The 20,160-nt window shown below is 36.4% G+C and overlaps 1 protein-coding gene across 2 annotated transcripts in view; it reads right to left on the minus strand.

Moving 5' to 3' along the window:
* mast1b (microtubule associated serine/threonine kinase 1b) overlaps positions 1-19,821 on the minus strand; it is a 33,554-nt gene extending 13,733 nt beyond the window's left edge. Inside the window, exons 1-12 of one of the 2 annotated variants that reach the window (XM_055195001.2) lie at positions 19,526-19,821; positions 10,974-11,002; positions 8,039-8,124; positions 7,085-7,160; positions 6,903-6,972; positions 6,554-6,714; positions 6,380-6,455; positions 2,660-2,869; positions 2,428-2,529; positions 790-922; positions 633-700; positions 412-488 (exon numbers count right to left, since the gene is read on the minus strand). In XM_055195001.2, the coding sequence (XP_055050976.2) occupies positions 412-488; positions 633-700; positions 790-922; positions 2,428-2,529; positions 2,660-2,869; positions 6,380-6,455; positions 6,554-6,714; positions 6,903-6,972; positions 7,085-7,160; positions 8,039-8,124; positions 10,974-11,002; positions 19,526-19,567 (1,130 nt within the window). In that variant the 5' untranslated portion in view covers positions 19,568-19,821. Of the gene's footprint in view, positions 1-411; positions 489-632; positions 701-789; positions 923-2,427; positions 2,530-2,659; positions 2,870-6,379; positions 6,456-6,553; positions 6,715-6,902; positions 6,973-7,084; positions 7,161-8,038; positions 8,125-10,472; positions 10,606-10,973; positions 11,003-19,525 lie in introns of those variants that run through there. The other variant, XM_055195002.2, reaches the window with a different exon arrangement.
* Positions 19,822-20,160: the final 339 nt, after the last annotated feature.

Here is a 20,160-nt window from a genome sequence, read left to right on the forward strand (position 1 = left end):
CAGCTTTCTGCTAAGATATATGTGACTTTTTGTTTCGAAAATGCGGGGATTATGAAATCATGCAAGCGCCGCATAATTTGCGCAAGGAAATCTGCAATTTATGCTGCAAAAGTGCGGTTTATTTAAAAAATGCAGCAGCCGCATAATTATGCAGACTTTGGCTGATTTTGCAATGAATCATGCGATCGCATAATCACGTTTTTCTAGAGGGACTGATTTATGTTTTCTCATTTCTGTGTAAAGCATTTTGAATGACCTCTGTGTATGAAATGTTTACAATGTTTTACAAATAAACTTGCTTTACATTGTGTTTGTTTGTTTGTGCATTTTTGTACTACGGTGTGTGCGCGCATGTCTGTGTTTGTACATGTTTGTACAATTGTGTTTGTTCATGTGCGTTTGTTTGTTTACCCATAGGCTCCATTGCTGATCAGTTTGATGGTTTGGAAATCTGCCTCTCCAGGAGGTTTCATAGGTTTCATTTTTCCCTGAAACAAAAATAAAATCCCATAAACCCATTTGCAAAGAAAACGACAATCCTCCTCCTGTCATGAACCTCTGCAGATCTAAAATCCAACATGCGCTTTAATAATCATCAGTTCAGTTTTCATAGAGTTTGTGTTTGTTCACACCTCTTGTGAATCGCTGGTCTCGGTTGTGAGGGCTCCCTCGCTCTCATATTGTCCGCGACTGACCATTTCTGCACACAGACGGATTACAGACGGTTCAACATTACGACAGGTTTTCTCTCTAATCAGATGAGAGCGTGTGTGTGTGTGTTTATCTCACCCTGCAGAGGATCTCGGGTCAGACCCAGTTGACTGATGATGTATCGTGGGATGTCGGTCTTCATCAGATGTCCTTCTTTAGCTTGATCTTCAGCCGCCTCCAGCAGATGATAAAACTCTTCAGGATTAAACTCCTGCACACAATAACACTTCACTGAACCACATCACTGACAATACATGCAGATCAGCAAACACCTGTTTTCCAAACATGATGAATTATATTCGCATCTACATAAAATACATAGTTAATGAAGAGGCATCATTCAACTAAAACCAGATTTAATCTCTATTGGCAGACATTTTAAACCAAGCAGTCCCTCTGCAATCGCGTAACACAGGAAATTGCCAAGCAGCTTGGTGAAAAAAGGTCCAGTGTTGGAGCAATCATTAAAAAAATGGAAGAAGCTAAACATGACTGTCAATCTCCCTCGGACTGGGGCTCCATGCAAGATCTCACTTCGTGGGGTGATCCTAAGAAAGGTAAGAGATCAGCCCAGAACTACACGGGAGGAGCTGGTCAATGACCTGAAAAGAGCTGAGACCACCGTTTCCAAAGTTACTGTTGGTAATACACTAAGACGTCATGGTTTGAAATCATGCATGGCACAGAAGGTTCCCCTGCTTAAACCAGCACATGTTCAGGCCCGTCTTAAGTTTGCCAATGACCATTTGGATGATCCAGAGAAGTCATGGGAGAAAGTCGTGTGGTCAGATGATACCAAAATAGAATTTTTTGGTCATAATTCCACTAAACGTGTTTGGAGGAAGGCTCCTGTACCAAATATTAACATTGATTTTCTCAGGTTTTCAAATACTTATTTGCAGCTGTATAATACAAATGAATACAGTCTCACACTTTCACAGTGGACATGCACCTATGATGACAATTTCAGACCCCTCCATGATTTCTAAGTGGGAGAACTTGCAAAATAGCAGGATGTTCAAATACTTATTTTCCTCACTGAATTACTGACTTCTTTACTTAATTATTTAATTACGTGACAACTTTTTAATAATAATTTAATATTAGACAAGCATATATCCTAATTATAGAAGATAAAATCACAAAAATAAATCACGAAATTCGGGAGGGACTGACAAAATACTGATGCTGTGCAGAAATATATATTATTAAGTATTAAATACACATTCTATTGTTTAAAATGATAAATGTTTAAAATCCAAGCTAGACAATATCTGGAGTAAAATCTCTAGAAACGTAACAGATTTAAATTAAACATTTGTCTTTATTGAACAACATCAACATCCAACCTCTGCTAGAAAGTTATTTGTGAAAGTCCAATTTAACAGAGATAATTGACTGTTCATTTGCTATAATCCTGGAGAAAGAGTGAAAGATTTGTAATTTACTGTCTGGGTTTTTAAACCAGCGAGACATGAACGGCCAATAATTCAGAAACATATCACATCCAATCTAAATGCAAATGCAGTCTCGGGTTAAAACATCTCATGCTCTTTTCTGCTTTTGTAGTAATTCTCAAGTTGGCAAATAGGGCGATAAATTAGTTTGGAAAGAGATATTGGTGTCCACAATGGTTCAGGATGTTTTAGTTGTTTTGTGAGGAGTGAAGAATAGATGCATAAACAAATGTCCAGAGAAAAACAAACATTTTCTTACCAAACACTCCAGAAGTCGAGCAGGTCGAGCGATGATGAAGAGAAGTTTCTTCACCAACTCTGTGACAAAAGTCAACTCTGAGCTCTCGGAGCGCTCGTATGCCTGACGTCACAAAGCAAAAAAATATGAATTGACAAACATTATTAGCTTTACGCAAAATTTTATTATCAAATATTTTTTTTGAATTTTCAAACTGGATCTCTGTTAGGTTTAACGTCTGTGCTGAACTCACATCATCCAGAAGTTTCTCCAGGTTCTCCTGCAGTTCAAAGAAGTAGACGGAGGTGATGAGACCTTCACCGGATTTGGTCAGGCAGTCTCTGGACAGCTCGATGATCTGATGATGGATGAAGCTCAGAACCCCATCAGCCAATGGCAGGGTGTTTTCAGGAGCATAAGACTGAATGAAATCACACAACCTGCCCTCCATCTGCGCTGTGGCCTGACACAAACAGAGACGGAGAAATGTCCTTAAAATAAATGCTAATCTCACAAAAGATTAAAAATCATTGAGATCAAATGTACAGTAGATGGAAGCTCATCTATAAATGCTAGCAGACTCCTCACATTACAGAACACAAACATTTATAATCTTTATCCTGAATAATGTCAAATTGATGACGTCATCTAAATATACTTAATATAAGCAATAAGGTACAAGAGGCTGTGCTGTTTTGTGAATAAGTCACGGTTAAAGGGTGATTTTAGGTATGAGTCAATGCAATACTGTCAGTCGTGACTTATTCACGATATAGCACAGTCTTGAGTACCTTATTGCTTTCATAAAGCGATTACTAAAAAATACAAATATTAAAGCAAAAAATATTTATCAACACAGCTAAAAGTATTCATTTAGCTGGAGCTGAAATGTGTTTTATCATAAAAAACACAGCTATTGACCAATCAGAATTAAGGACTAGAATAACTGTTATTTGTTTTTACACTGAAAATAATTACAGCCCATAAAGCAAAACATTTTATTTCTTGAGCCAAAATACGCTTTAAATATATGCTAAATAAATTTTGTAAAAAGTAAAACTTTACTAAATATATTTTTGAATTTGAAAATATATGTAGTTTTAACCTTCATACTGTATATTAACATATATTTCAAATGTATTTCATGAGCAACAAATACATTTCTAGTTTTACAACCCATATGGCAAGAAATCTATTCTTGGCCGATATATATTTTAAATATATGCTAAATACAAGCTCATTTATGGAAATATATTTCATTTTAATCTTTTCAAACCTATAGGGGCGGTTGCCCGGACAGGGATTAGACTAGTCCTAGACTAAAATAAATATAAGAGCTGTCCAAACTGAAAACAACTTGCACTAGCACGTCTTTAAATACATCAGTGCCCTTTGTTTTGCCTCAAAATGCACACAAGTAATGTTTTTAGTAAGACATGTTTGTTAAAACTAGTTATATTTCCTAATTAAACTAAGGCCTAGTCCTGGCTTTAGCTAATCTCTGTCCGGGGAACCACCCCATTATGTTTTTATGGAGCCCCTAAGGGGACATGGAGCAAAAAATCAAAGAAAGTTTAGTTTAGCGTACATAGCAATAGATTAATGTGCGCACACGTTAGTTTCACGTGCGCACGCGAAAGTTTCATGTGAGCACGCAAAACTAAACTTTAAAAAAAAATTCTGAACATGAAGGTTTCGCGTGAGCACATGAAACTAAACTTTCGATTTTTTTACACCTATGTCACCTTAGGGGCTCGGTATGTTTTTCTTCTAATGAGACATAATTTCCTTGGTTTTAAATATATGGAGGGCTAAATATACATTTTAAATTAGTGCTGCACAATTAATCGCATCGCAATCGCAATGTCAGCCTGTGCGATTATATGACAGCAAAATGTTGCAATAATATTAAATAAATAAATGTGAGGACTTGTTAACACAAACTTTCTGATAACAGTTTGATGATTTTCCTTGCTGTTTAAAAAAAGAAAGAAAAACAAACAAAAAAGGCAGTGCACCGTGTGGCATGCACGTGTGTGGTGTGCGTCGTCACTTATACCAGAGCGAAGATGGATGCAGAGGAGGTTGACAGTGATCTGGTAGCAAAAAAAAAAACTATGTCTGTTGTATGGGGGTATTTTGGATTTAGGATTACTGACACTGAGCAGTTTCTACATCACGTGGCAATACGAAAACATTCCTAGTTTTACAAATACACATTTTAGCTAAACTGTGCGTGGATTTTCCTTAAAACCCATCAAGTTGACTCATGATACCATTTAGTATAATCGCAATCGCACATCGCAATATTAGCAGCAATAACCGCAATGGGAAAAATTACCCAAATCGTGCAGCCCTATTTTAAATGCTTCAAAATGTTTATTTTTAAAATATATTTCAAAATATACAAAAATATTTTGGTGAAAAATACATTTTTGTAAACATATAAAGAACATTTCAAATATATTTTTGCTAATTTTTTGTAAATTTAGAAATACAGTATATTAAAAAATATATTTACAAATATTTTTTGCTGTATAGGAGCTGTCCTCAGTTAAATCTGATATTGTTATGCCAATACAAATGTGTGAGAAACACACGCGCAGGAACATGTAAAGATCAATATGGTTTGCTCTTAGACTGGAAATGTTAGACAAGAGTTTCAAATAATGCATCATTGATCAGATGTTGTTGCTCTTTTATAGTTCAGGAGATGTAATGGAGTTATGAGTACTTTGTCTCTCATGTTTCTCTTAAAATTAGTTAGCTGCGCTATTAAAGATGGACAGTAAACTTTAACAGTTTTTTAAATGTCGACAAAAACTATGGAGAAATGACGGCGTTTCCATTAACAGATATTTCGCGACTAAAAGTGATAAGTAATTTAAAAAAAAACATGGCGATAATATGATGTCATGCGCTTGTCGGTTTTGGTGACGCCTCATGTAGTCGAACACACCTCTCTGTCTTTTCGTCCAATCAAACATGCCATATTTAACTCATTCACCGCCAGCCTTTTTGAGAAAAGTTGCCCACCTGCATTTTTGTGATTTTAACAAAATTTTCACAAAATTCCTTGCAGGAAAAATTATTTTCTATAAATATATAAACATACAAATTATATCAAATTAAAGAACACACCCTCTGCTTTCAAACAAGCAATAAACAAACAAACAAACAAACAAAATGGGGAAAAAACGTTTCATTATATATTTACTTTTTCTACTTAATTTGACCACTGAAACATTTTGAGCAAAAAGATAAAAAAATTGCGTTTTTGTAAAGAAATTTATGTTAGAGATCAGACTCAGAATGACTATCAAACATAAAGAGAGTTAAAATAAAACGTTATATTTTTTAACTTCCGTTTTTGATAAATTCGTTTTGGCGCCATCTGGTGGATAAAAGCGGTATTACACTTTCACTTTCAAATTCGTCCAGAAAGGCATACTTATTAGTTAAATATGAACTCATAAATGACGAGAACTCGTCAATGGCGGTGAATGAGTTAAAGAATGATCATGTGACTTTTATGCACGTCAGGTGACCTGTAAATGCAATTTTGCGATATATTCCTCTTTCGAATTGCCTGAAAAAAATCACCTCATGCAAGCATAAAAACTTTTTGTGATATATGGGAGTTTATACGAAATTGCCTTGTTTTCATTGGGTGTATTTTCCATTCGCTATTTCAATATGTGCAGTTTAAGGGGTAATGCAACAGCTATACTGTAAACACAGCTGGTTGTTGACATACTAAAATTTAAGTGATCAGAAGAACTCAAGCAAAAACTTTTAAGATCATATTTGACCGCAGACTTTGTTCTCTTGGCAAATAACTTTAAATTCAGTGCTGTCTAGGAGAAATAACTGACGTTTTATTTTATCAGTATCAGTGTTTGTGTGCTCAGAATCTGAGATGTGATACACAGTTGTGGCAGACAGGTAAAGAATAATGTGGTGTGTGATTTACCTTAGGGAAACGCTCCCTGTAAACATGATTCATCATGACAATCTCATTGTCATAGCAGGAGTGAGAGCGACCAGGACTGCACACATCAAAAGAGAGAGAGAGTGAGTGTGTGTTAACCAAAGTCAGTGCAAACACACAGTGTGTGTTTATATGTGTGTGTGTGTGTTTGTGTACCTCAGACTGCGTGAGCGTGGTCTTATGTGGGGAGAACAACGTCCTCCATCATCATCAGTGATGCTCTCTGTACTGCCAAAGTGTTTAGAGAGGAAATGAAGCTCATCCATGGTGGGCTGAGACGGTAACTGATGCAAACGCTCCTGTGAGGAACTGGAAGACTAAAGCCAGAGAAAGAAAGAAAGAGAGAGAGGGATGCTAGGAGGTGCTACCATGACACATATCCAGTAAGAAAGGTGATCAGATACGATCTTATGTTTTCAGTCATTAGATGTATGTGTGTATAAGAGAGTGTTTTGTGTATTTCTTGTGAAAATCATGAGTGTGTTTGAATGTGATATTAAAATACCGTTGAACTGGGTGTGTTGGTGCCATAGCCAGAAGAAGGAAGAGATGCCAGTGACCATCGACGTCCATCTCTACACGGACACACACAAACAGAGCGTGAATGCGCCATAAATGTGTTTAATAATTTATAAAACTATACATTTAAAGAAGTGTGTGTGTGTGTGTGTGTGTTTGTGTTTTTACCTCCTCGAGGAAGCAAAGGAGAAATGTGCAGGTGTGCTGGGAGAGAAATTGCGAGGGCTGTCTAGAGGACTACTGCCTGTGCGGACAGAAGAAACTTACTGTTAAGGAATAGTTCATACAAAACAAAAACTTACCTTTAGTGTTTCACCCTCATGTCATTTAATTCCCCTTTTTTTTCAATGTTTTTCAGGACACAAACACACCATCCACTCTCAAAGTAACAAAAAACAAACATTTTAAGCTTCAAAAGGATCTAAAAGTGTTTAATAAATAACTTAACTCAACGTGTCATATATTTTAAGTGTGTTGAAGACATTTACTCGTCTACTTTCTTGTTTTGGATATCAATGTTGTTCCGGTTGTTACACTTTATATATAAATGTTTTGAGGCGCACTCTCTTTAAAATTGAATCAATTACTCTCCCTACATAATTTATTTTATAAAACACTGTTGATATATGTATTCTAGAGGCTTAGACCTTTCCAACAATATATAGTTTATTGTGATATACATAAAATTTATATGGAAAATATTGACGTAAACTTAGGTGTCCCGTGAGAGGGACAGCGCCACTTAAGGAGTTAAAGGTAACTGAATGAGAAACAAATGGATTACATTTTAGTTACCCTTTCGGATGCCTTCGGGACACTTAAAATATACAGCATGAGTCAAGTGGAATTTAACACTCTTGGGTCCTTTTGAAGCTTAAACCCAAAACTAAAACCCTAAAATAAATTGTGTGGGATCTAACAATAAGAGGGTGAGTAAATAATGACAAGTTTTTCGTTTTAAAGTGAACTGTCCCTTTAAAATATAAACCAAAAAACTCACAAACACTAAATACAAAGCATCTTAATATTAAAGCTTTGTCACATGAAGTACACAAACACATCAGTTATCAGATATTTCATGCAGTAAAATTTTTAATAAATCATGCAGGCGTGTCTACTTACCAATGTGTCCCGGTAACGGTGAATGTGGGCGAGGCAGAGTCGGGGAGGTGGAGGTCAGTATCAGACTCTTCCTGTTACTACGGCAACTACACACATGCACACACACACACACACACACACACACACACACACACACACACACACACACACACACATACACACACACACACACACACACACACACACAGAGAGAATAGAACAACATTTACAAAGTTAATTCAATTAAAACACTCATCAGTGTAACACAAGAGAGAGTTAAAGAGATATTTGATACTCTTGATAGTCTGAGAGCTATTACTGTGTGTGTGTGTGTGTGTGTTTGTGCGCGTGTGTGTGTGTTTGTTTGTGTATGTGTATTAGTGAGAGAGAGAGAGTGAGAGAGAGAGAGAGAGAGAGCTGACCGGCTAAGTGAATGAACAAATTAAACTAACAAATAAATGACAAAATGAGCAAACAAATAAACGACAGAATGAATGACCAAATAAACAGGCTTATAAACGACCAAATAAATGACGGTATGAACAAACAAACAAACGACGGTATGAACGAACAAACAAATAACTGAATGAACGAAAACAAATGACTGAATGAACGAGAGAGCTCATCCAATAAATGAATGAACAAATTAAACTAACAAATAAATGACAGAATGAGCAAACAAATAAATGACAGAGTGAGCGAACAAATAAATGACAGAGTGATCGAACAAATAAACGACAGAATAAGCGAACAGATTAACAACAGAATGAACAAACAAAGAAGTGACAGAATGAACGAACAAATTAATGACCAAATAAACAACTCTATGAACGAACAAACAAACAAACCACTGTATGAATGAAAACAAACCACTGAATGAACGAGAGAGCTCACCCAATAAATAAATGAATGAATAAATTAAACTAACAAATAAACAACAGAATAAGCAAACAAATAAGTGATAGAATGAACGCCAAAATAAACGAACAAATGAACGACCAAATAAATGACTGTATGAACGACCGTATGAAAGATCAAATAAACCACTGAATGAACGAACAAACAAACAACAGTATGAATGAACAAACAAACGACTGTATGAATGAAAACAAACTACTGAATGAACAAAAACAAACAAACGATTGAATGAACAAAAACAAACAAACAACTGAATATATGACCAGACAAACGACTGAATGAAAGACCAAATAAACGATGTTATGAACGAACAAACAAACAACTGTATGAACAAACATACAAACAAACGACTTTATGAACGAACAAACAAACAACTGAATGAACGACCAAATAAACGATGGTATGAACGAACAAACAAACAACTGTATGAACAAACAAACAAACAAACAAACGACTTTATGAACGAACAAACAAACAACTGAAGGAACAAACAAATAAACGATGGCATGAACAAACAACTGTATGAACAAACAAACAAACAAACAACTGTATGAACGAACAAACAAATGACTGAATGAACAAACAAATAAACAATGGTATGAACGAATGAACAAACAACTGTATGAACAAACAAACAAACCACTGTATGAACAAACAAACAAAGACTGAATGAACAACCAAATAAGCGATGGTATGAATGAACAAACAAACAACTATATGAACAAACAAACAACTGTATAAACAAATAAACAAACGACTGAATGAACAAACAAATAAACGACTGAATGAAAAAACAATTTGAATGAATGAATAAACAAACAAACAAGGGGTCAAACAAACACATAAACAAATGAATGAATGAACAAATGAATGAATAAAGAAACAAATAAATGACTGAATGAATGTATCTCAGCTCGATTTAACCCATTTTATAATGTGCACACACACACACACAGAGAGGTAAAACCAGGTCATAAGGGATGATCATCTGCTCTGACTGAGACACCACCCCTTTTAAAGAAACCATAAACAATCTATATATCATAAATACATGGATTTGACACACTACATACCAGTTGATCATTTAAATCATTCACATAAGACATCAAGATATGAACGACAGATGGATAGATGTACTGAATATTTACAGCAGTCAGAGACTAACCTGCGTCAACAGGTAATGTAATTAAAACAATCAAATATCCATCATGATGTTGTGACTATAACACCAGACACACCAGATGCACTAAAGACAAACAGCTGATTTTGTCAAACAACATGTGGCTTAAACAGATGTTATTTAACAAGATGATGTTAACTCTGTCATACACTTTTATTAATATAAACAACATAAAACAAAAACACAAAGCTATTAAACAGCAGTGAAACCGTATTTTCAATCCCATCCTAAAATAAAACCATAAAAATAATGTCTTTGCATCTCAACATTTTCACTCTGTTTATGATTCAACAACTGCAGGTAAACGATGACCTCATCAAAATCTGTAAATCGCATTATGACAAAAGATGATTCTACCTTTTGGTGCGACGAAACATCTTAAACAACGCACAAAATAAAACTGCTGAATCATTGAAGAAACCTCCAAAATATCCAGCGAGATATGTGTGTGTGTATGAGAACGGTTAGACCGTCTGTCTGTACTGGAAAAACAGAGTAGAGAGGGAATTGTGGCTAAAATCCCAAAGGCATCGGATGATACCAAGACTGAGTTAAAAAAGGGGGAGCAGGTGCAATACACCCACTCCAAAGATTTATTATTATGTGTCTGTGTGTCGAGTCTGTGTATACAAATATGCTTGTGATGTGTTTCTCGAGGAGGTCACAGTGTCTGACACAACTAAACTAACATGAGATGAAAATATTCAAGTGAGTGAAGCTTTTAGAGAAATGCACAGAAACAGACAGATCACACCAACGATAAGCGATGAATTTATCTCTCAGAAAAGTACTGACACCACATTCAGAGACAACAAAATGTGACACTGCTTACGGTGTAATCTTATCTGTCTAACTCACCTGCTGTTCTTACGCGGCAGAGGAAGATCCTTCAAGCCCAAAGATGCCCAGACACAGACAGATATAAACAGAGAAAAAAACTCAAATCAGACAACAACTTAAAACAAACACATTGACTTCATACATATGTTATAACATAAACATTTATAAATTTGGCACCAGTGCATTACAAAATAGACATTTTTTACAAGCATGAATGTTTCTTGGGATCATACCCATAAGCTTTTGTGATGATTTTGAAAATGCTCTACCAACTGAGCCACAGGAAGTCATACGTACAAATGCCTAAATTATACTATACTATAAAATATCAAACCTAATGAGATTTATTTGAAAAGAAACAACACTTTTGCAAGCAAAATAGACATACAATGACATATCTTTGTCAACGTAAGATTCATATTTTGAAGAATGTATAAAGAATCCTGTATATATCAGGGCCTGTTATGGGGCGTAGACACAAAACGCGAATTCAATGATTACGCACGAGTAGATTGCAAAGTCAATGCATAGACGAGAATAAATGCAAACTCATGCGAGGTGATGCGAATTAAGTGCCGCAATTGTCGCGAAAACATTCGCTATTTGCATCAAACGCGTTTTGCGTAAGTTGAAAATCTCAAAGCGAAAAATTTGCTAAAAGTTAAAGCCCACGAGTAATCAAGAGCGAAAAACGTGAGCCTTCGCGTTTGGTGTGTACACAGCATTATGGGGTGTAAACGCAAATTCAAAGATTTGCATCAGTAGATTACATACAAAGTCAATGCAAAGACGCAAATAGATGGAAACTCACGCATGGCGTTCCAAACGCATAAATTGCATGGCGCAATTGATACGTCTTCACGCAAGTTGAAAATATAAAACAGCTCATACATGATGGAAACAGGGCTTAGAAGATTAATCGCGATTCATACTAGGGGTGCACCGATAAATGCCGATATACACTAATAACACGTGGCCGATAACTATTCTGAATCGCAGAGCCAATATTATTCACAGCTATTTCGTGTACTACGGCTTTTGATCAGTAAGTCCTTATCAATCTGAAATCACGGTTAGTTTGAGTCGTTTATAACATGCATTTGAAAAAGCAACACTTGTCAAACATAATCATTACATTACACTGCGTGTCATAGCTGCGCGTGTATTGTTCTTTGTCTACAGCACATATAGAGTTTCTGCATGAGAGCGCCCTCTGGCTTTTGGATGTAGCAGCATTTCACCATAATTCATTGAGAAGCATAGCAAGCATCATCGGCCGATATATCGGTGCACCACAAATTCATACATATTACTCTGATATAAAATTTGAATTGCAAATGTGATACTATGCACAGCTCTTTCATGTATAATAGCTCTTTGATCAGTAGGAACTACTTATCAATCTAAAAATTACTGAGTTTGAGTCGTTTATAACCTGAATTTGAAAAAAACAGCATTCGTCAAACATAATTATTATAAATATACTTTACTATCCTGATAACTTCTGAAAAAGTATGATGAACAGTGATAAAAATATGAGTATAGGCATTTTTGATAGCTGCGTATTTCGTCAGCGACGCATATTGAGTTTCTGCATGAGAGCGCCCTCTGGCTTTTGGATGTAGCGGCAATTCACCATAATTCATTGAGAAGCATAGCAAGCAGATATATTGTCCAGGCCTAGTTGGAAATAGCCCACTAGTTCACTAAACAAACTTTAAAAAGGACAACACACAGATTAATCACATAAGTGCTGTGTGTGTGTTTATCTCCACTTTGCGTGCGTGTGATTGAATGCATGCCTGAGCACATAATAATCTCTCATTTGTCTTTTCACTCTCTGTCTCTCTCTCTCTCTCTCTCTCTCTCTCTCTCTCTCTCTCAATATAAACAAAACAATAGTGTCTTGGCAGAAATAAGAGACATGAACCTGCTGACTGAAAGATATCATAAATCAATATCACACAATCATGCTGTTACACTCAATATCAAAACAGCTGTGTTGGGACTCTTGGTCCATTAAACGATAAGACCAGTGATGGGTTATAGATTATTCTCCACTAACACTAATAGTTTTAAAAGAAGTCAAAGCAAACAACACGCAAATCCAAATAGTTTATGTGGTATTAAAAATATTAAATGGTGCTATTAAATCAGCAAACATCATTAGCAGTGATTGAACATTGATAATCAATTGGAATGTCAGCGCGTGTGTTCTCAGCTGTGAAATTAGAAATGTTCCTTCCTTCATATATTAGCATTTACACAAAAAAACATGCTCCACAAACCACATTCCCATTACAAAAAATCTTTTAAACAGCTTAATAAATCAAATAAGATCATTTCGATGTTTGACATCTGCACAATACGCAAAAGCAATGCACAAAATGTGATTAAAAGGCTAACAATGAAAACAAAATTAACTTCATATCATCGTCATATCCAAAAATAGCTGTGCATTGATTGGTAATGAAAAACCGAATACTTTTTTATTGCTCATTAATTAAAGAAGTGTTTCTATGACAACACTGTGATTGGCTGTTGAGTCTCTCACTGTGATTGAAGTTTAAAATGTTGTGTAATGGTGGTCTCACACTGAATGAATCTTTCTCAGAGACATTTAAATGCTGCGACTTAGTGTCTCTCTTTTTTTCTCGCTCTCTCTCTCTCTCTCTCTCTCTCTCTATCGACTGCAGGTTAAACTCTCTCTGAATGACCCTACAGGTCAATATACTTTATATAATAACCTAAGAAGTCACAACCCCCTGAGGATTACAGCATGCATCAAAGTGTGTCTGTACAACTGGCTTCAGTATAAAACCATGTCTAAGTATTTCAAATTAAATTAACATGTATTGTTAATCAATAAAATCACATGAACTGAAACTGACATTGATTTTAAATCATTATATTCTCATGGAAGAATAAAGGTAATATGCTGTAAAATGTATACAATACTCTAGCTGGTTTGTAATAATTTAAGTACACTGTAAAAAACCTTAAGCTGGCACAACAACAAAAAATTTAGTAGTACTAATTTCCCCAAGCTTTTTCTTGTTTAAGTAACATGACTCAATTTACTAATGTGCCATATCTTCCAACGTCAAGACAATAAGGAAAAATGTGTTTAACCAATTTAAAACAATTAGTCAATGAGCTAATTTCTGAGTTTATTCAACTAGGTTCTTATGTCTATCCAACTCAAAAGATAAGGAGTCTCGCATATAAAGCGTGCATACGCACAAAACGAGGCTGGAAAAGTGCGTATGCCAGTTCCCACGCAAAGGTTGTGATCTATAAAAAACTAATTTGATGGGAGAATGGGTTTGCAGGTGGGATATGAGGATGATTATGATTCATCTACGCACACTTGCAGGTGATCTGTGACTTATAAAGGGAACTTGCGTTGTTTTATAAGTCTTAATATTTTTAGGTGTTTGCCATTTTTGGATTTTGTGCGTACGTAGACTTTTAGTAAGGATCCTACGCACAGTTTTATAAATGCAGGGCTCAACATAAAGGACTGACCAGTGGCCTGGAGCAAGTGTGACAGACATTCGGGCAAGTAAAAAGTATTGTCACTTGCCCGATCGGACCAGTGCCTCACCCTTAGTCACTGAAATATATTTTCATCAATGTATATTTTTTAACATCTTTGAAGCAGACATTTACTTGGGTAAAACACGACGAAAGAAACAATGCAATATTTGCACAGTTTGCTGTCAGTTTACAGGTCAATATACTTTATATAATAACCAAAGAAGTCAGAAAAGTTGGAGGCCTTTTTTCGATGACACATGTATACAATTATATTTGACTTTTGAATTATTATTTTTAAATATGTGACACTGACATTTTTTATTGGGGCCAGTGAAAGTTTTGGCAGGTCAAGTGAAAACCTGAACCACTGGACCGACTGGGCCAGTATAAAAAATTATTTGCCTTGTGCCCTGAAATGAGACCCAAGGTGTTTATACAACTTTCCTAAATTGCTTTATATATGTTATAAAAGCACACTCTTTTCTTATGCGACATCATGCATTAAATAAGTCACACTAAATACAACACATGGCTTACACTTACAACAATAAAAAAGAGCATATAAAGCCCGCAAACACTAAAACTGTAATCCTTTTTAATAGTGCTCAGCACAGCATCTGAAGCTAGTCCAGATATTGTGCATGCTGGGAAATTTTCCTTGTTTACTTTTAAATAAATTTGTTCAAATTACTCAATTTGATAAATGAATGAACTTTATGATACATTTTGTACAAACGCTTGAGTATTTAAGTCAACAACAAAACTTTGTAACATGTTAAAGGCCGTATACACAAAACAATAAATAAATGACTTCTACTAAAAACATCTTTAAAGTTACTTTATTATGTTTGTTATGAGAACATTTGAAGTTGTCTTTTTACAGTGTAAAATAATCTTGTAATATCCTTTAATATACTCTCATAAAAGATTATCCTAACATACACTATAGTTGTAGTTAGTTGTGCAATGTGATGTAAAGCAGTGGTTTTCAAACTGGGATCCCTATTTATCTTACTGGGGTTCATAAAAAAATATTTTGTAAAGTTGCTATAAAAACAATATTTATTGTCAAAGTTGCTGCAATACGAATCAATTTAATTAAAAAAGGTTTGTCGTCTTCAGGTTTATGCATCCGGTTTTAGCAAATATATTCCGTTATACATAAAAATATGTAAATTGTTATGTTTCACAAAAGGTTCATCATATTTGGGGGTTCTTGGCATCATACAGTTTAAAAATCCTTGATGTAAAGAAGAGAATGAAACTCAAGAAGCGTTGAGAATGTCAAGAATAACTTCAGCACCATGGACAGCGACAGCAGTACTGTATAGAATGATGTCATCATGTCTGACCCGGTCTACCCGTGTTATATCACCTTCATATGTGTTTTAAAACACACAGTTACCCAACAATCACTGGAAGAACAGCTTTAGTTATACTGTAGTTCGGTCTGCAGTCTATACTTCAAGTGCGGTGTCAAACTCAGTACAAACTGATGACATATCCAGTTCGTTTTCTTATTCCTTATACGTTTATATTTATAGTTTTATAATTATATCACAACATCACGTAACAAAGCTTTATTTAGGTTCATCATTATCAATTTATGAGTTAACTTCATTAATGAACCACGCTCATGACGCTGGAGTTCATGTGAAGCAGAAGAACATGTGATCGCTCAGCACTTGTTTTTCTCTGGAAGAAAGATCGCCGTGTTTGTTCCACTGTGACTCACATCTTTCATTTTAGACTGTAATTGAGTTTTTCCTTCCCAAATGCCGTAAAAGCTTCCCAGAAACCCAGAGGAGAAGAGAAGCCCGGCAAACTGACGTGGACATATGGAGCTCTCACACTGCGAGCAGAGACCCAGCAGGCCGAGCACTTTCAGCTCATGTAATGGCCCATTAGTTACTACAGGCTCACTCACTCTCTCTCCCTGCATGTGTGTCTTACTCTCTCTCACTGCGTATTAACCTTATATATTAAAAACACCAGCTTTAATTTAAAAGAAAATGAATTCTTTAACAGTTCTTAATAGTATTCTGGGTTTAAATAACATTGCCAGATGTTCATTTAATGCTCGGAGAGGTTTTTATAGCATGTCATGTAGACGCCGGGGGCTTATTGCTTATCGGTCCAAACCAAGAGAGTCCACCCATAAAACTCTGTGATATTCCGGTCTTGAGATGTGGCTTGCGTTGTGTTTTAATATAAGTCTATGAAATGCTTAAAAACTGAAATTCTGATCTTAAAGCTCAAATAACACATTATCACTAGGGCTGGGCTCGATTTTTCGATTAATCGTTTTTTTTTACGTGGTCGATTAAAACTCGATTCTTAAAGCCCACAAATTGATTTTTTTTCATATTTATTTCCGCAAACATTGAACGTAGGATTAACTTTAATCTAAATAGTCTTCTCCACTAGATGTCACCCTCTTTTTTTCCTTGCGCAATGTTACTAAGGAGCAAAAGGCAAGCCAGTCATTCATTCATTCAAAGTTTATTATAATATAATATAATATAATATTCTAATATAATATTCTATATAATCTATATTCATTGAGTTGAATAGAAAAATCGAGTATAAAAATCGTCCCGAGAATCGAAATTGAATCGAGAATCGAAATCAAATCGATTTGATAGCTTGTGAATCGAAATCAAATCGATCTGGAACATCTGAATCGATACCCAGCCCTAATCATCACATGTTAATCTTGAGTATCTATAGAGTAGTACTGCATACTTTAAATCTCCGAAGAGTCTTTATAAATGCAGATCAGTTCTAGCGATCGTTTCCGGAAAAGCACGAGATCCAGGAGGTGTCCAGCAGAAGGAGCGTGTCACATGCAAGCAACACGCACAAAACATTATCCCGATATCTCTTATGTTATGATTCACTACATGTTCATGTCGTTCACATTATATGCACTTACGCTCTGAGTATAACAAAACACAGACATTTGATGCAGTTTTACTTACCACCTGCGACTAGTGACCCTGTTGAGACCGCCCCATTTCAATGAAATGCAGCATTAAACAAACACACACGCAAAACTCTGCTGCTACCCCCGATAAACAAACTATATACATTGTTTCCATAAGGCTGGATTACTTTGAAAGCTCAACAAGACTTTCTTCTCCCTACATCCAAAAACACACTTTTGTGCCATTGTTAAGTCTTGATATAAAAAACAAAGCTGTCGCGTGCAGTGATGTCTGTGACTTCTACTTGAAGGAACAATGCTAATGATCGCTTTCACTCTGATTGACGTGTGGGCGTGCATCTCCGGGGGAAGTCCCCATAAAAGGAATATGGGGTCACTGATACGTAATTGTAGGGCTGGGTGATATATATCGGGGGATTGTCATCCGCTTCTCGTCAGTAAAGCTTATTCCTTGATTAGTAGTAAATCGCCATCAGCTGTTTTCAGATGGAGCCGCATTTACTACACAGAGCCGTTGTTCACCGACAAACTGGGCCATATTGCATTAATTATCTCAGGCGATACGTCCTTGATAATTAATGCGAAATTGCCCCTATTGTCATTGAACTACAGCTCTGTGTAGTAAATGCAGCTTAATCTGAAAACAGCTGATGGTGATTAACTACCAATCAAGAAACCGGCTTTACAAACGAGATGCGCATGACAATCCCCCCATTTATATCACCCAGCCCTACGTAATGGGAACCCATGTTCGAAAAAAGAGGCGGGAGTTTTGCCCAGAGATACTCAATTGCATTTGTTTAGCATGATGATTAACCCTTAAAATGTGTTAATAAGTCAGAAAGTTTGTAATAGCATTACCCCACCCCCCCTTTAAGTACCAGAACCCATCTGTAGATCAAAGTGACGTGTAATAAATAACTTCAAATTACTCAGAAACAATATCATATAAAATACATTAATTCTGAGTTTTATATGACGCTGTACGACTGACTCCATCATCAGATGGCTGTTAATCCTCAGCTGGTCTGAAACATTAGTCTGAGGTTTAATGAAATGGCAGTAGCTGGGCATCATGCCCACTGTTTGGTGCAGATCCCTCATTTACTGTGCCAACCTCAGAATCTCAGCATCATTACATTAAGAGATCTTCTGCACCCATCATCAAAAAAACAGCCTGTGACGTCTGACGGCATATTTTGCATTTTCTCCAACTATTTTCGCTTATGATCTGCGCTGCTGCACCAGATTCTCTCTGTAAATAAAAACCCCAAATAATCCCAGTCAATCTGTTAACAGGTTTTAGTTAACCAAACCCAAATGAAGCTTTAATGTGACTCAAAGCATTCTAATTTTAATCTCACTGCAAAGTCCTTTAAAGCTCAACTTGTCCGTCATCTTTAACGTTGAATTTTCTGCTAGTGTGCTTGTTTAACATGACAAATCCAAGCACACAGTCCGGTCAAGCTGTTGTGTATTGATTGTGTGTTACACATATAAGAGCCACATGTATACAGCATGCAATTAAAACCATCGACTCACAAAAGCAAGACAACAGTCAGCTACTAATATGCATGCCGTACCCTACTGAATGATGCGAGACCCCACCTTTGACCCCAGGGACTGAACGTTGGACCATATGGCAGTGATTGTTAACGGAATAACCTCCACTGTGTGTGTGTGTGTGCGTGCGTGTGTGTCTAGTATGATCACATACACTGTCACAGTACACAACAAAACACATGAACACAATTAAATATCTACACACAACATTAAACTCTTCATCATTATTTGTCCCATTACATATGATAATACCGCGGTTTTATTTACAGAATCGAAATGATGGCAATATTATTTTACTGAATGATTACATTCAGATATTTACTGTACATGGTAATTTCAGGGTGTCTGATTCAAAACCATATGGTAGGCTACTACGAATGTAAATACCATGGTATTTGCATGGTCATTCAAGTTGCTGTAATAACACAATATTATCACAATGACAGATGTCCACAAACCCCACAGTATATCTAGAGTATGTATAATATTACTATAGTACTGGTAAGTAAAGGGATCTGACCTGCAAACGCCTGCGTCTGATTATTCCCGAATCATCCATCATGTGTCCGGTAGAGATGCGCGTGAAGCAGCAGACTGACGGGGATCACATCACAGTCCCGCCGGAAGCGTCGCGTTTGACGGGATTACCGGAGATCGCGTCATGAACGGCGTCTCTCATCCGTGCGCTTCATGAAGGATCGTAGCTCATATCGACCAGCCGAGAGACCGAACGAGCGGTTTAAAACAGACAGGACCCGAAAAGGTCCGAGCGGAGGACGCGCGACGACAGCACGCTCGTGACGTCATAAAGAAACGTGCGTGCGTGTGTGCGCGAGATGAACACGAATGAGTCGCCCGGGAATTACGCTTCGCTTCTCTCTCTCTCTCTCTCTCTCTCTCTCTCTCTCTCTCTCTCTCTCTCTCTCTCTCTCTCTCTCTCTCTCTCTCTCTCTATCTCTCTCTCTATCTCTCTCTCTCATATATTGTGTTTTCATTCATGTTATTCTTGCTGGATCACAGTCAATGATGTTAAATGAAGTCCTATTTTCAGTACCAGATCAAGTCCAATTTACTTGAAAGGGGGAATACTGTCTCTAAAATCGGTGGCCACGATTAAAGAACATATTTCTCACCAACAAATAAACCTGACTGTTT

Source organism: Misgurnus anguillicaudatus, chromosome 19, assembly GCF_027580225.2.
Source record: "Misgurnus anguillicaudatus chromosome 19, ASM2758022v2, whole genome shotgun sequence".
Lineage (NCBI taxonomy): Eukaryota > Metazoa > Chordata > Actinopteri > Cypriniformes > Cobitidae > Misgurnus > Misgurnus anguillicaudatus.